Below are 12,943 nucleotides of genomic sequence, written 5' to 3'. Positions count from 1 at the left end.
GCCACAGCCCCCTCAGCCACCACAGCCGCCAGCCGCTGCGTCACTTCCGGAGGGGAGAGGCGGGAACGGGCTGAGGGGAAAAGGCGGGAAGGGGCTGAGGGGGAGCGGGGGGGGGGGGGGGAGGAAAGGTTGATTTGTTTTTCCTTTTTTTTAATATTAATACAAAACTCTTAGGCACACAGCTGTCCCTACAGTGTTTTAATATATTTCTAAGTACAATTCGTGTCTGATTCTGGAAATACAAATACATTTTGAATGGTTAAAAACGAAAAATTAAAAAAATATTCTGAACATCAGCCAGCTGAAAATATATTCATCTAGTAAATTATCTCTCAAAGCTTTTATATATTTAATTATTCTAACTAAACATAGTACCCTTAAAAAACAAGTTCATAAAAATGTAGAAATGAAATTGTGGAATAAGATTACTGGGATATATACACACACAGTCACCGCAGACACAGAGGGAACTGGCAAGCGACGCTCGGCTCCTGAGTTCCTCAACCAAGATAACCATAGGCTAGTTTTTTAATTTTTTTTTCCTTTTTTTTTATACACAAGATATTCCATGTAAAGCAGCAACAGCAGTGCAGTTACTGATAGCAACATCTCAAAAGTAATAAAAAACCATACATCCAGACAGTAGTACATTGCACACACACGTGATTCTCATACACCCATCAACAATTGGTCAGAGTATTAAATCAGTGTACAAATTAAATATTTCCAAAAATGTGCAAAAAAGTCAACGTTGATAGAAAAAAACACCTTTGTGTACATACATTACAAACTGTGCCCAGCATTCAACTGAGAGTAAAAACATTTACAGTGAGAAACTGATAGATTAAATAGAGAATTTAATGGCTACATAAAAATGTACATTAGATCAAGAGAAAATTTACAAATTTGTATTCATAGCTTCATGAAAACTAAAAGTCTACGTTCCGATTTACCTAAGTCTCCTCCACGTATATACAGTGATATTCCTTTATATGACTCCTGTGAGGTCTGAGATGACAGACGCTAGGCTTTGATAAACCGTTAAAGATTTGGGGGTGACACCACCTTTACACTGCTATTAACGAGAAACAAACACTAGGGAACTGGCAAGACGATGCCTGTTCAGAAAAGAAAACACAACTTTTGTTTTTAAACCCACATTAAATAACCATTGGGGAAAAGGATCAGCTATTATTGGGGTAAGTGACGTGAACAACTGAAATATTTCCTGGGAATATCCACTTAAAGTGTCCTTTTCCTTGTATCTCTTGACAGAAGACCCTGCCCTCCAATCCTCATCAGTGGACTCAAAATAAGGACTGAACCCCGAGGTACAAATTTAATGTATTTTTATCCAGTTCCTCTCCCTTGAAAGTAAGTTTATGAAAACCTAAGACCTAACCAAAGCGAGACTACTCGCATTGTTTCTTTGAAGGATGAGAAATTTTACTTTCTCCATCCATCCTACCCCTCAAGTACAAGTACAGATATCTATTGCTAGAAAAGCCAGGCACCATGCACAGTAGGTGCAGACGGGGCTGTGCCCCCTACACGGGGCAGGGGGTCCCACAAAACCGCCCCAGCTGCTGCACCCCGCTGCATGGCACAGGGCCGGGTGCTAAAGCTGCACCGCATCAGTTCCAGCCCTAATGGGGAGCTCTCGGTGGCCGCCACCTAACCAGCATTTAGGTTATGCCAATTAGAAAAATAAACTGAGGGGTTGGAAATGAAAAGAGTTCCTTTGTATTCTGATAGAGTACCGATTTAGCAACCAGGCTGGTAGCAGTTCTGCCCCCTCTGGTGTGGGTTTGTGGCTCCTCCTGAAGGCAGCGTACACCCAGGTAGCTGTGGGTGACATCTGGCTCTGGTGTAAAGCAGACTCCTTCCCAGCAGCTTTGAAAAGTTCTTACTATGGTGCACAGAGCAATTCAGGTCACAAATCTACTTATCTTGATGGCGTTCCTCAAATGTCCCAAAGCTCAAGCCTGGCTACAAAAAGTCACCAGGTTTAGTCACCGAGCTTATGCCTTATTTTTAGAAGAACAAAAATAAGATTAAGTTAAAAAGAGTTATTAAAAAAAAAAACAAAAAACTTTTCCTTTTAATGCTGTCATGAATTTTGTGCATCGAAACAGCAAATATAAACACCCAAACGTTTTAAACATGGGAGGTGTCTATTTACTAGTACCTGCTTTATTCAGTTAGCAATAAGCTTACTGGTGGATATATAAGTATGTGTATCTATAAGTAACAGTACTAATCCATGAAACATCGCTTTTGGCTATATGTATATGGGAATAGAAAAGCTTTGGTAATTCTATGTGGTTTTACACTGCAGGCTTGTCATTAACACAAGACAGCAAGTTACCAGCAAGAAATGATACCAGCAGTAATACTTTCGCTTTTCCAGAAACACCATACAGACTTACATTCAAGCACACAAATTCTGCTTTTCTATATGCGTGACAGATTTTCAAGATTAAAAAGAAACTAACTATAAATAACTGTAGATCTGACCAATTTGCTCAAGTCTCTGAAGCTGCAGTTACAGTTTGCTCTATGTCATTGAAAGAATGGCTTGCTATACTGCGCTGTACCTACAGGTGCTGCAAGAAGGCTTTCAGTCAAGACAACGGCAGGATTAGGATTTTCCAAAAAAGAAAACAGGAAAGAATTTAATGGAAACAATATCAGCTTCACTGAGAAGTCTGTTGATTTGCTTAGACAATATTCCTGTGTACTGAAAGTAAACAACTTTTATTACAGTACCGCGTTTACTAACGTACCAACTAGAATTTCACATCTGCTAAGTACTCTACAGGAAACCCAGAGTCTCGTACCCAGAGCTAGGAAGCTAAATCTCAGCTGTAATTGTGATTCTGTGAATGGAAACACGTCTTTTCTGTGGTATGCATAACAGCATACAGTCTCCAAAATGCAAATATGAAGCCTGTGCAAGCATAGGAAGCACTCAGGAAGTGCTCCAAAAATCACTTTTTAAAATTCTCAACGTAAAAAGACTGCAGCAGATTATAACTAAAGTACACTTTTTAATGCAGTTATGTGAATTCTGGTTTGGGCACTTCAAAATACACTCTAATCCCAATTTGGTGACACGGAATTGTATGACAGCCATAGCATTTCAATATGCTGTTCAAGAGGAACAAAATTAAGGCATACAGATAAAAAGGCACTACCTAAGGGGAAAAAAAAACAAAACAAAACACAAATGAATAACTTTTCGTTTTGTTATAAAGGACCGTTAGGCTGCAATTGGAATTGCAAATTCGTTTAAAAATTTTAGACTAAATTTAAACTGTCAAGAAGTCAAAGTAAGTTGAATGAAGTTAATAGATCCATACTTTAAGTTCTTGCATGGATATTTCTATCACCTAAATTAAAAATAAAACTTGCTCTAACATAATTGTTAGTTTAACAGGACAGAGTCCCACCATTAAAAGCATATTACAGAAATAGCTTAACTTTTGTTACCTAATATGTAAAACAGACGACATAAAATTAATTAGTAGATAAATAAATCCTTTGTAAATACACAATCACGGTGAACCTTGATTCTTACTTTTGGGGAGCATAGCTCCATCGTGGCATTTACAGAAAAACAAATCATATCCTTGCAACAGTGCTATTTTAATGAGCATTTTCTGGTAATTGGACTCAACAATGAAGAACAACTGATGATTCTAAAATGCTGGTGTCTTTGCTAATAAGATACCGTAAATAGTGAGCTGAGAAGGAGCCTCATCTCAGCAAACCTCCTCCAGTGGAGTTTCAAGCATGCAATTCCATGCACCCTCTGGAATTTTAGAGCAAGGGTTTGTCCATTATCATGCCAGTGGTCAACAAAGTGTTGTACAGGCACTGTACACAGAGGCATTACATTATTTAATACAAATTGCTTTACCCAACACAACAACACTGAAGTGCATCATGCAAGGGGATAAGTATCAACTAATCTTCTGGTAAAAGGTCTGATTTAGCTTCATCATTACTTCTAGCTCAAAGCATTTATAGTGATAATCATCTAAATTTACTGTAAGTTGCTTAGGTCAGTGGACAAATTCTCCACACAGTAAAAAAATAAAACAAAACAAAACAAACACAGCTAAGGCCTAATCCTGGTCAAATTAATAACATTTTACTAGCATTGCTGGAGCTGACAAAAAGTTGTCTGTATTTAAGAAGTGCTGTCTTTACTGCAGCGGCTTTCTGATATGTGCTCTGCAAGTTCTTTTTTTTGGTTCCAAAATGCTTACCCTTGTCATGACTGAATGCCGTTTTTAGAAAAGGCACAAAAGCAGCAAACTCAATTATTCAGTAATTAAATTCACAATGAGAAAGTGGTATTGCAATATACATCAGCCAGCACTGTCTCACAAAAAGGACACAGTATTAGAAAACTAGATTCTGAAAATTTTCAAGCTTCAGAGAGTGCAGTTTCTTTTTAGAATAGTATCTTTAAATGTTATGAATGCTACAGATAAACCTGGTTACATTTTCCCTTTAATGTCCTTTTTTGGTAATACAAAATTTCCTTTTCAGGTATCACTGTCCACTACTGATTTTTATATACATTTTCACCTTGGTTTTGGTACCTTCTTAATCTGCTTGAAATCAATCATTTCGGTTATATGATCTTTAAATTAGCTACATAAACTATTAGGCTCTACATTAACCCTCCCACCCCTGCTGTCACTACATTTTGCTTATAAAGCAAAGGTCCTTTACAGCAGAGCACACGCACATTCTCCTTAAAGTCTGCTTTCATAGCTTTTATCTAGTGACAGAGAGCCCCCCCCACCCCCCAACCCTCCCAAAAAGTCAGTACAAGCAGACTTTCCTTTCAGCCTTTTAAGTTTTCCCTGGTCAGGATTGTCCCCTCCCATGCTCAGGAAACCTTGCACAGATGTGCACCCTGACTGAGAAAATTATAAACAGGGTACAATGCTCACAAACTGGAGGCCACCACTCTCAGTGTCAGGAGAGGTGGCACAAAATTCATTCTTACTCCACTACAGGTAAAGTGATTAGGATAGATCCATACTCCTGCTTATGCCCTTGTAAAAAAATTTGGAAGTTAACAGGATAAATTCAGAAATCTCATGAGTTAATTAGCATGAGAATAGGTAAATTTATTACTCTGTCTCCATGTATTTCATAGTTCTGGTAGTCCTCTAAAGATACAAAACAGAGTGGAGCCTGGGGACAATAATGTAGAGTCTTGTCAGAGTAGACAAGGTTCACAGCATCTGCCTGCTCTGTTTTTATAAAACAAAAGCAAGCAGTGAATCATCCAAACAGTATACATTAATTCAGTTCTGTAGTCCAATAATTTATTTCCAAATTCCTTTTTTAAATTATTTTTGTTGTATTCTACAAAAATACGAGAGCTTGACTTTTCTAGTGTGAAATTTGGTTGTTAACTGTACCTGATCAGTACCTGAACTTCTCTATTGAGAAGGACTATTTCAGAGTTTTGCCTTTGTTCTTTTATTATTCTCTTTGAGAAAGAGGATTAATATCCATTTTATGAGAGTTGGAAATCTGAAAAAACACCGATCAACTGGATTATTGGGCTGCAGTAATCCCGCTCATGTTATTCAGTTGCTGGCGCTCTGCACTTTTGGCCTATCCTTCATACAATCTCTTGTGCTGTGCCTCCTTGTTCATTGTTGCCTCATGAGAAGTATAACTGGAGTCTTATCTTTCTCAGTGACTTACTCCTAGTGTTCAAAGAAGTTTAATTTTATTTTAGGAATTGTCAATACATCCTAGATGACTGAACTGTGTTACTAAAGCAATGCTTATAGTGCATAATGGGAAGAACTTTATATTATTCAGGCACTTGATGTTGACATACATTCCATCCTAGCGCCCCTCGACAGCTTTGAAGACATTATTTCCTATAGGTCATTTTGAATCATGTAACACACATACTGCAGAAGGATTTGTCATTCCTCTCTCCCCCAAACGTTCATGGGATTGTGGAGGAGAACTCTCTCAACACCACTTATTTCTTATCTAAGGTAATTGTCTCCCTCCAAGCTTATGCAACAGAGGATTCTCTTTGGCAGATACAGCAGGAGACATTCTCCCAATTATTTACATCCAACAGCTACCCCTTTTCTATTGCAGAAATTTTCCCCTTACAGCATGCTAAGTTCCTAGGAGTCTGGGTCCATAATCTGTTTACCTGTAATTCTTTTCCTATAAAGACAGGATAGTTCTACACCAACATCTCTAGTACATCAGTATTGAATTCTTTTTTATTATTTTCTTTTGGTCACATAGAAGTACCAGTTAGACATGCTTTTGTACAAAGAGTTCCAAGTTCTTCCAGCTTTATAATTAACTCTCAGAACCACATGATCCAGCTTAAATTACAAAATGCTAGAACTGATTAAAACGTTAAAATATAAGAACTTCGAACTCTCTGTTGCAAGTACCTATAATATAAAGAACAATCACAGAGAAGTAACCTTTTTGTCCTCTAGCTGCATGTCTATTTTTCCCTGCACCCTGAGTCTGTCAGCAGTGTCAGAAAAAGTCACACAGTTCCTGACTATCCAATCATTTCTTTTTTTTTCCCCCTTTAAATAAGGAACAAATATGTACTAAAGTGCTTTATCTACACGAACCACATCAGTACATTATAGAAACAAGAAGTTCTAGTCCTGGTGGGAGCAGGGAAGGGAAGATTCTCATTTTAGATACAAAATTCAGATTGTTTACAATCTAAGTGAAACAAAGATTCAAGAGAACACGTTCTCTCTCTTGTCTTTTTTTCTCCTTTTTTTTTTTGTAAAAGATAAAAAATAAAAGTGCAGTCAAATAGAAAATAAATGCAGTAGACGCAAGCTGACTTGAGGCAGGCTGTTAGTGATAGTGTGCAAACGTGTGTCTTAGCAGTTCATCTGCAAATGGTCGCAACTTGGCCTCGATAAAAATCCTTTTCAAGAAATCCCGAGCATGGTCTGAGACATGAGGTGGTAACTGGGGATTGGTTGGCTGAGTGGCAATCTTAAAGATGGCAGCCATAGCTTCGAATTCTGCCCACGGGGGCTTCTCAGTGAGCATTTCTACCACTGTACAACCTACGCTCCTGAAACAGAGGCAAAATGAGACAGCAGGTTACAACAGAATCGTGCTCTCTGGGAATGCAAGAAACATCAGGTCGCTACTAAACACCATGGGCCCAGAGCTGCTACCTCAGAGAAGAGATACCCAGGTCTTTCTCTGGACAACACTGCCTGGGCTGCGACCAGACACCAGAACCCTGCAGGTTCACGTCTCAGCGCTCAGCAGGCTGACAGAGGCCAAGAGCACCACGCAAGCCCGGTGCTCCAGCTCTTCAGACATCTGCAGGATTTGAATGCACTTGAAAGCTTTCTTGCTCATTAAGTCCTTAATGGAAATGCAAAGCAACAGGAATGCTTGAAAGGCAGAGTACACTGTGTATTTTGTTAGCTCGTTAGAAACGCACTTTTCCCCAGTTAGTGGGATAGAAACCTAACATGGAAGAAAAAAAAGTTTAAAACCATCCTTCAGTAGCGTCTTCCTCTTTTAGCTAAAGATACTAAAATGGATTGTGAAACAAAGTTTTAAGTTCTTAAGCTATCTTTGTACACAAAGCTGATGTTTAAATGATTTATGAAGGCAGAAGGGCATGCAAATGTCCAGGAAAAGTCTGTTCCATAAGCCCTGCAATAGCAGCCTCTTCCAGTAACACATGAACGATACTGCCAAATGGAGAGGTTGGACAAATTTCTCAATTTCCAAGAAGTTACTTGGTTAGACAGAGGCTCATTTCTTTACACAATAACAATTTACTGAATGACAGAAGTCTCACTTCAGTATTTCTTCTTAGTTTTAACCATAATTTTCCCCATCAAAAAACAAGCATTGACCTTGGTACAAATACTTCAGCAATGAACAGGTCAAATGCCAATTGTTCTATCGTTCAAGTAGAGCAGAATAATTACGAAGTGATCAGAAGCAGGCTAAGTGAATTTTCCTGACACTGAAAATATTGCTGTTGGTTGGACAGAAATTGGTTTCTTTTAAAACAAAATGTTACTGCCTCTGCACACCTACTGCTGCCTACCCAGTCCTCTGTGTTCAGAGCACACACAGTGTAAGGAGTGTAATGGCCAAAAGGATCTGTCCATTGGGCCTGCGCTAAGTTACCCTATGCGATGTGTTACACTCACTCATGTTCGTTCTGGAAATCTTTCCCTTTTTAATTCTTAAAAATGTAATAACTTACAAAAACCTCCCCTCTGCCCCCGTACCCAATCTCCCATTTAAATCTAGCTAATTCATTCCTATGTGCTCATGTTTTAAGAGAGCAGCATTTCATTTTAACGCTTTGCATTGGAGGTATTTCAGTGAAAAAATTCAATTAAGCAAAGTATTAATTTAGAGGACACTGATTTTACTGATGCTTCAGAGCTTTACATGTTGCTTTCACCCAGTAACTCTGCAGGATTTCCAAGCAGTCTGTTAATCCTAACTTCATGCAAGGTTAGTTCACAGGATTTTCGTATGACCCCTAAATTAACAGGCTCGGGAACTGCCAAACCAACAATTCCCAGATGTCAGCGTTACGTGCTCCAAACACGACTGCCAGTGCTCACACTTGTCCCCTTCTTCAGCTTAAACCCCAGAATAAAACACTCCAACTCTGGATGATAAAGAGCCCCTTCTGAAATCATGCACTTTGGTAAAGAAGTTTTGTAACATACCAGATGTCTGCTTTTCTGCCGTACCCTTCTCCACTGATAACTTCTGGACTCATCCAGTACGGAGTTCCTGTGACAGACTTCATTCCTGTACCAGACAGACAGATAGTCTGGAGTCGTTTGCTGGCACCAAAGTCACCCAGCTTCACATTGCCTGCTGAATCTCGCAGAATATTTGCTCCTGGAAGGAAAAAAACACTTTGGTGTTGTTTTGTTTTCCTTCTCCAGGAAACTTCAGTCACTCTGTAAAGCCTTCTTGAGAAAATGAAATGGGAAATTTTCACACTGCTACAGATGTCTTGACACCACATTAAAGTAAAATCTTAAACTATGTCACAGAGTAGCTCAAAACACATATTTGCATAAGCATGCAAAAAATGTCATTGACATTCAAATATTTTTTGGAAAATACTATTGATACAAAGCAACAGAAAAATCGTGTTTTAGGGAAGACAACGGTGTTGTTCCACACGCATATTTTGCACTTCACCATCTTCCCACATATTCATAATGTGCTTTTGCAGCGCTTATAAGTTACCTATCTCTATCTGAAAAAGTAAAGATATCAGTTTCCTGGCAGGAAAGTGGAAGAAGTTTGAGTCATTTGGGTCAGGCAAGTCACCTCTGCCAGTCATTTCTTGTAACAGTGAAGTGCTGGGTAATTTCTGTGTAACTGATAGAAACAAAACTCTGTAAAAATAAATATTTTCAAATCATGCTGCTTTCCTCTGCATACTCCATCTATTTGTAATTACACGATCTTTTGATATATTAAAATTACTTACACTAAAATAAAATCAGAACAAAATTTATTATGAATGCTTTGTAGATGTAGACTAGGGAAACATTTTCAGAGATCTGCTAGAACAGACTCATTTTACAACAGTGACAAGAATAACACTGGAAAGCAATCACACTGATAACAAGTCAGTATTTTGTCATCTCAAATTTAATTAAATTTTAGTGAAAAGGCAGGAACATAGTTCATAGTGAAGAGCACTGAGCTGTACACAGAACTATCCTCCTTCTTACCTTTAATATCTCGATGGACAATCATATTACTGTGCAAATAGTGAACTCCTTCCAAAATTTGTCGTGTATATTTACGAGTCACATTCTCTGTGAGTGCTCCGTATGATTTCAATTGGTCTTTGATGGAACCCTATGGCAAAGAAGTACGAAACACTGTAACATTTGTAGGATCACAAGTGGCCCAATACTACTGCTGTTAAACTTCAATGAAGATTATGCCTGAAATGCAGAGATTTCAGGACTTTCTAGATCATCTTAAAGCACAAACAGTTTTGTCTCCACTGAGAAAAATACTTTTCCTCAGATGAGGCTGAAGAGAGAAGTCATGTATTGAAATATTAAGCTATTAACTTTACAACTATCAAGTAGCTGAATAGTGCCAGCATGTTGTACAGAAAAAGAGAACAGCACTATTTGCAGTCAAACACTACTCCCAGTTCTTTTGATGGTTAAATGATGATACTCAAGTCAGACGAAACAGATGGTGTTTATAAGGGCTAGTTTCTACTTGGGGAAAAAAAAAGTTGTCAAGAAAAACATCACAAACTGGAAGACAGTGCTTAAAGTGTTGGTTTAAAATAACGTTAAATTAAAACCTCATGGTTTTGAAGCTATCTTTGTATAACCTGGCTCTGTTAATCACAGATTACTTCTGTGGTACTGCCTTTCAAATCTCAGAAGAACTGAAGAATCCCCCCAAAACAAAGCCCAGAACTCACCTGAAAAAAACAACACTTTTCTTCTGTGGAGTCTTACAGTGAAGTACAATGCTGTTACTATTCAGAAATGTAGATCCTATGTTTTTATAAGAGCACATTTTATTTAGCTCTCTGTCTCCACTTGGTGAGAAAATTAGCATCTACAGTTTTCTAACCTGAATGTATTTTTTTTTAAACCAAAACAGTGAAAAGTAGAACAGTTCAGCATGTTCATGCATTTAAGTGCTATGCAAAAAAAAAAACAAAAAAAAACACAAGAACCAAGTTTTTCCATCTGCACCTATTCCCACACCTATCTTAGCTACCTTTCCTTTTTTCAGAATAACTGAGAATAGTTGAGATGACGACTACTCAACAGCACAAAGTGAAGCACAGTAAAAAGAAATATTAACATTCAAGGAAATCCAAGAGTTTAAGAATAATGTTTTTTTTTCCCCCAAAGACAATGCTAGGCACTTCTCATACCAAAATCAACTGCATGGTACAAACCACAGCAATTCTGAAAACACAGAGAAGACAGAGTGAGACTGTTGGAAGCATCTTTTGGTACCCATCTTTGGCTATTGTTTTAACTTGAACGTATCTTTACGATCTACGTGCACTTCTGCAAAAGCCATGCTTATTACATCATGTAGAAACGATGGTTGAACTGGACTGGTTCTCTTGCTTACCCCAGGCATATATTCCATGAATATAGAGAGTGTCCTTTCTGGTGGGTCTCTCAAGAAGCCGTAATACTGAACAATTCTTTCATGCAGCAGATTTTTCAGCAGCTGAATCTCACATTCAAGTGCATTTACTTCCTACAAGGAAAAAAGCAAACAAGATTTACCATGGTCATTCAGTAATATTAAAATAATGTTCTGGATTTTGGATTTAATTTTTCTTAAGCAGAATAGTATGTACTGCTGTTCTGAAAGGATATGTAAACTAAGTAACAAAACACTCTTGGAGGTTATGTAAAGTTTACAAATTTTGTAATCAGAAAATAACACCATTAGTTTGAGCAAAATGAAGAAAAAAAGATGTCTTCTATAAATTGCTTGCCCTTCTCATTGTATTTCTTTGAAGTTATATCTGTTCCAGAGCACAAATATCAAGATGTGTATTAACTCACCAATCCTTATGTAACATATCACAAAACTCCCATTTAATTAATTTATTTTTTAAGTTCAGTCTTTCTACTTGAATAATTAGCCTTATTTCTCAACTTTTCCGGAATGTCAACTGACAGAGCATACTTTAAAAATGCCTCTGAGGACTGCTTGATATTGTAGTCATGAAAAACAATATGCAAATACATTAACACATATGGTGCTTTCTCCAGAACTAACCTAACTACCAAAAGTTTTGTCAACAGAAGATATTTTGAAAGACTCTACAGTAAGATGCTAAAAACTCTACTAACCCACTTTATTCTATTCCGGATTTCGCCCAGAAGCCTTTCATTAAAACTGACTTATCCATCACAGACTATTGCTGATATCCTCATACTTCTGAAGTTAGAAGGAAAACATTTTTGACATTGAAAGGTATACATTACAAAATAATATGGCGAGTGAGGTCACAAAACTGTTGCCACTGGAGAGACTACAATATTTTATCTGTAACACTTCTGAAGCTCAGTCAGTTGTGCTGTGTATTTCTAGAGTAGTTGGTGTTGCTACTTGATTAAAAACGTAACACCACAAATGATTCTTGGCTCTTCTCCTTGATCTTACATCACAAATAGCAGCAAGCATCACTGGTAGCCACTCAATCCTGCAGCAATGCTTACACCCTATGCTCGCCGGCCTTGCTCACCATGGTATAAAACACAGTCTTAATGCAGGAAAAATAGCAAAAATTTTTCCGTCCTGCGAAAAGCAGCAAACATGACTTGGAAAAAAAGAAATGGAAGACTGGTGTTATTTTAAACTAGTTACTCTTCTTAAGTGCCCAATACTTTTAGGAGGACAAGTTCAATTTTAGAGAGAATAAACTGCCAATGAAAGATTAGCTCTTCAGAGAGAAACACGGTCAAAAGCAGTAGACAATCGCGATGTGCGAAGCTTAGCAGACCCACCCCCAACTCAAGCCAAAGATTTAATAATTTAAATTAAAAACTGGAAAGATTTTTAAAAAGAAAAAAAAAAGAAAGAAAAATCTCATATCTTCAGAGCCAAACAAAAAAATCCCTTAGAATTTATTTCAGGAACACTTAAATTAGTGCAGGATTTCTGTTTGTATGTGGAATGTGTTTTAATTCCTATATTAGTACAAATATACATGTACAGTGCTCTGAAGTAGGTAATTATTTATAATGAATTGCTTAATTTTAGAGACCAAGACTGCACCAAATTAAATTGTGTGTTCACTGCATGAGGATATATATGTCTGAAAATTTTCAAGGGTGATGTAACATTAAAATTGGGTAGCCAAATTATTTGATGT

The 12,943-nt window shown here is 37.6% G+C and overlaps 1 protein-coding gene across 3 annotated transcripts in view; it reads right to left on the bottom strand.

Moving 5' to 3' along the window:
- Positions 1-189: 189 nt before the first annotated feature.
- Positions 190-12,943, bottom strand: part of MAP3K2 (mitogen-activated protein kinase kinase kinase 2) — a 50,050-nt gene continuing 37,296 nt past the window's right edge. For all 3 annotated transcript variants that reach the window (XM_082762887.1, XM_082762885.1, XM_082762886.1), the window contains exons 14-17: positions 11,182-11,313; positions 9,792-9,921; positions 8,763-8,940; positions 190-7,120 (exon numbers count right to left, since the gene is read on the bottom strand). In XM_082762887.1, the coding sequence (XP_082619013.1) occupies positions 6,895-7,120; positions 8,763-8,940; positions 9,792-9,921; positions 11,182-11,313 (666 nt within the window). In that variant the 3' untranslated portion in view covers positions 190-6,894. The remainder of the gene's footprint in view (positions 7,121-8,762; positions 8,941-9,791; positions 9,922-11,181; positions 11,314-12,943) is intronic.

The sequence above is a fragment of the Aythya marila genome, assembly GCF_965140915.1.
Source record: "Aythya marila genome assembly, chromosome: 6".
In the NCBI taxonomy this organism is placed as follows: Eukaryota; Metazoa; Chordata; class Aves; order Anseriformes; family Anatidae; genus Aythya; species Aythya marila.
Note: the sequence above shows the minus strand (reverse complement) of the source record. Positions and strands in the feature narration are given on the sequence as shown.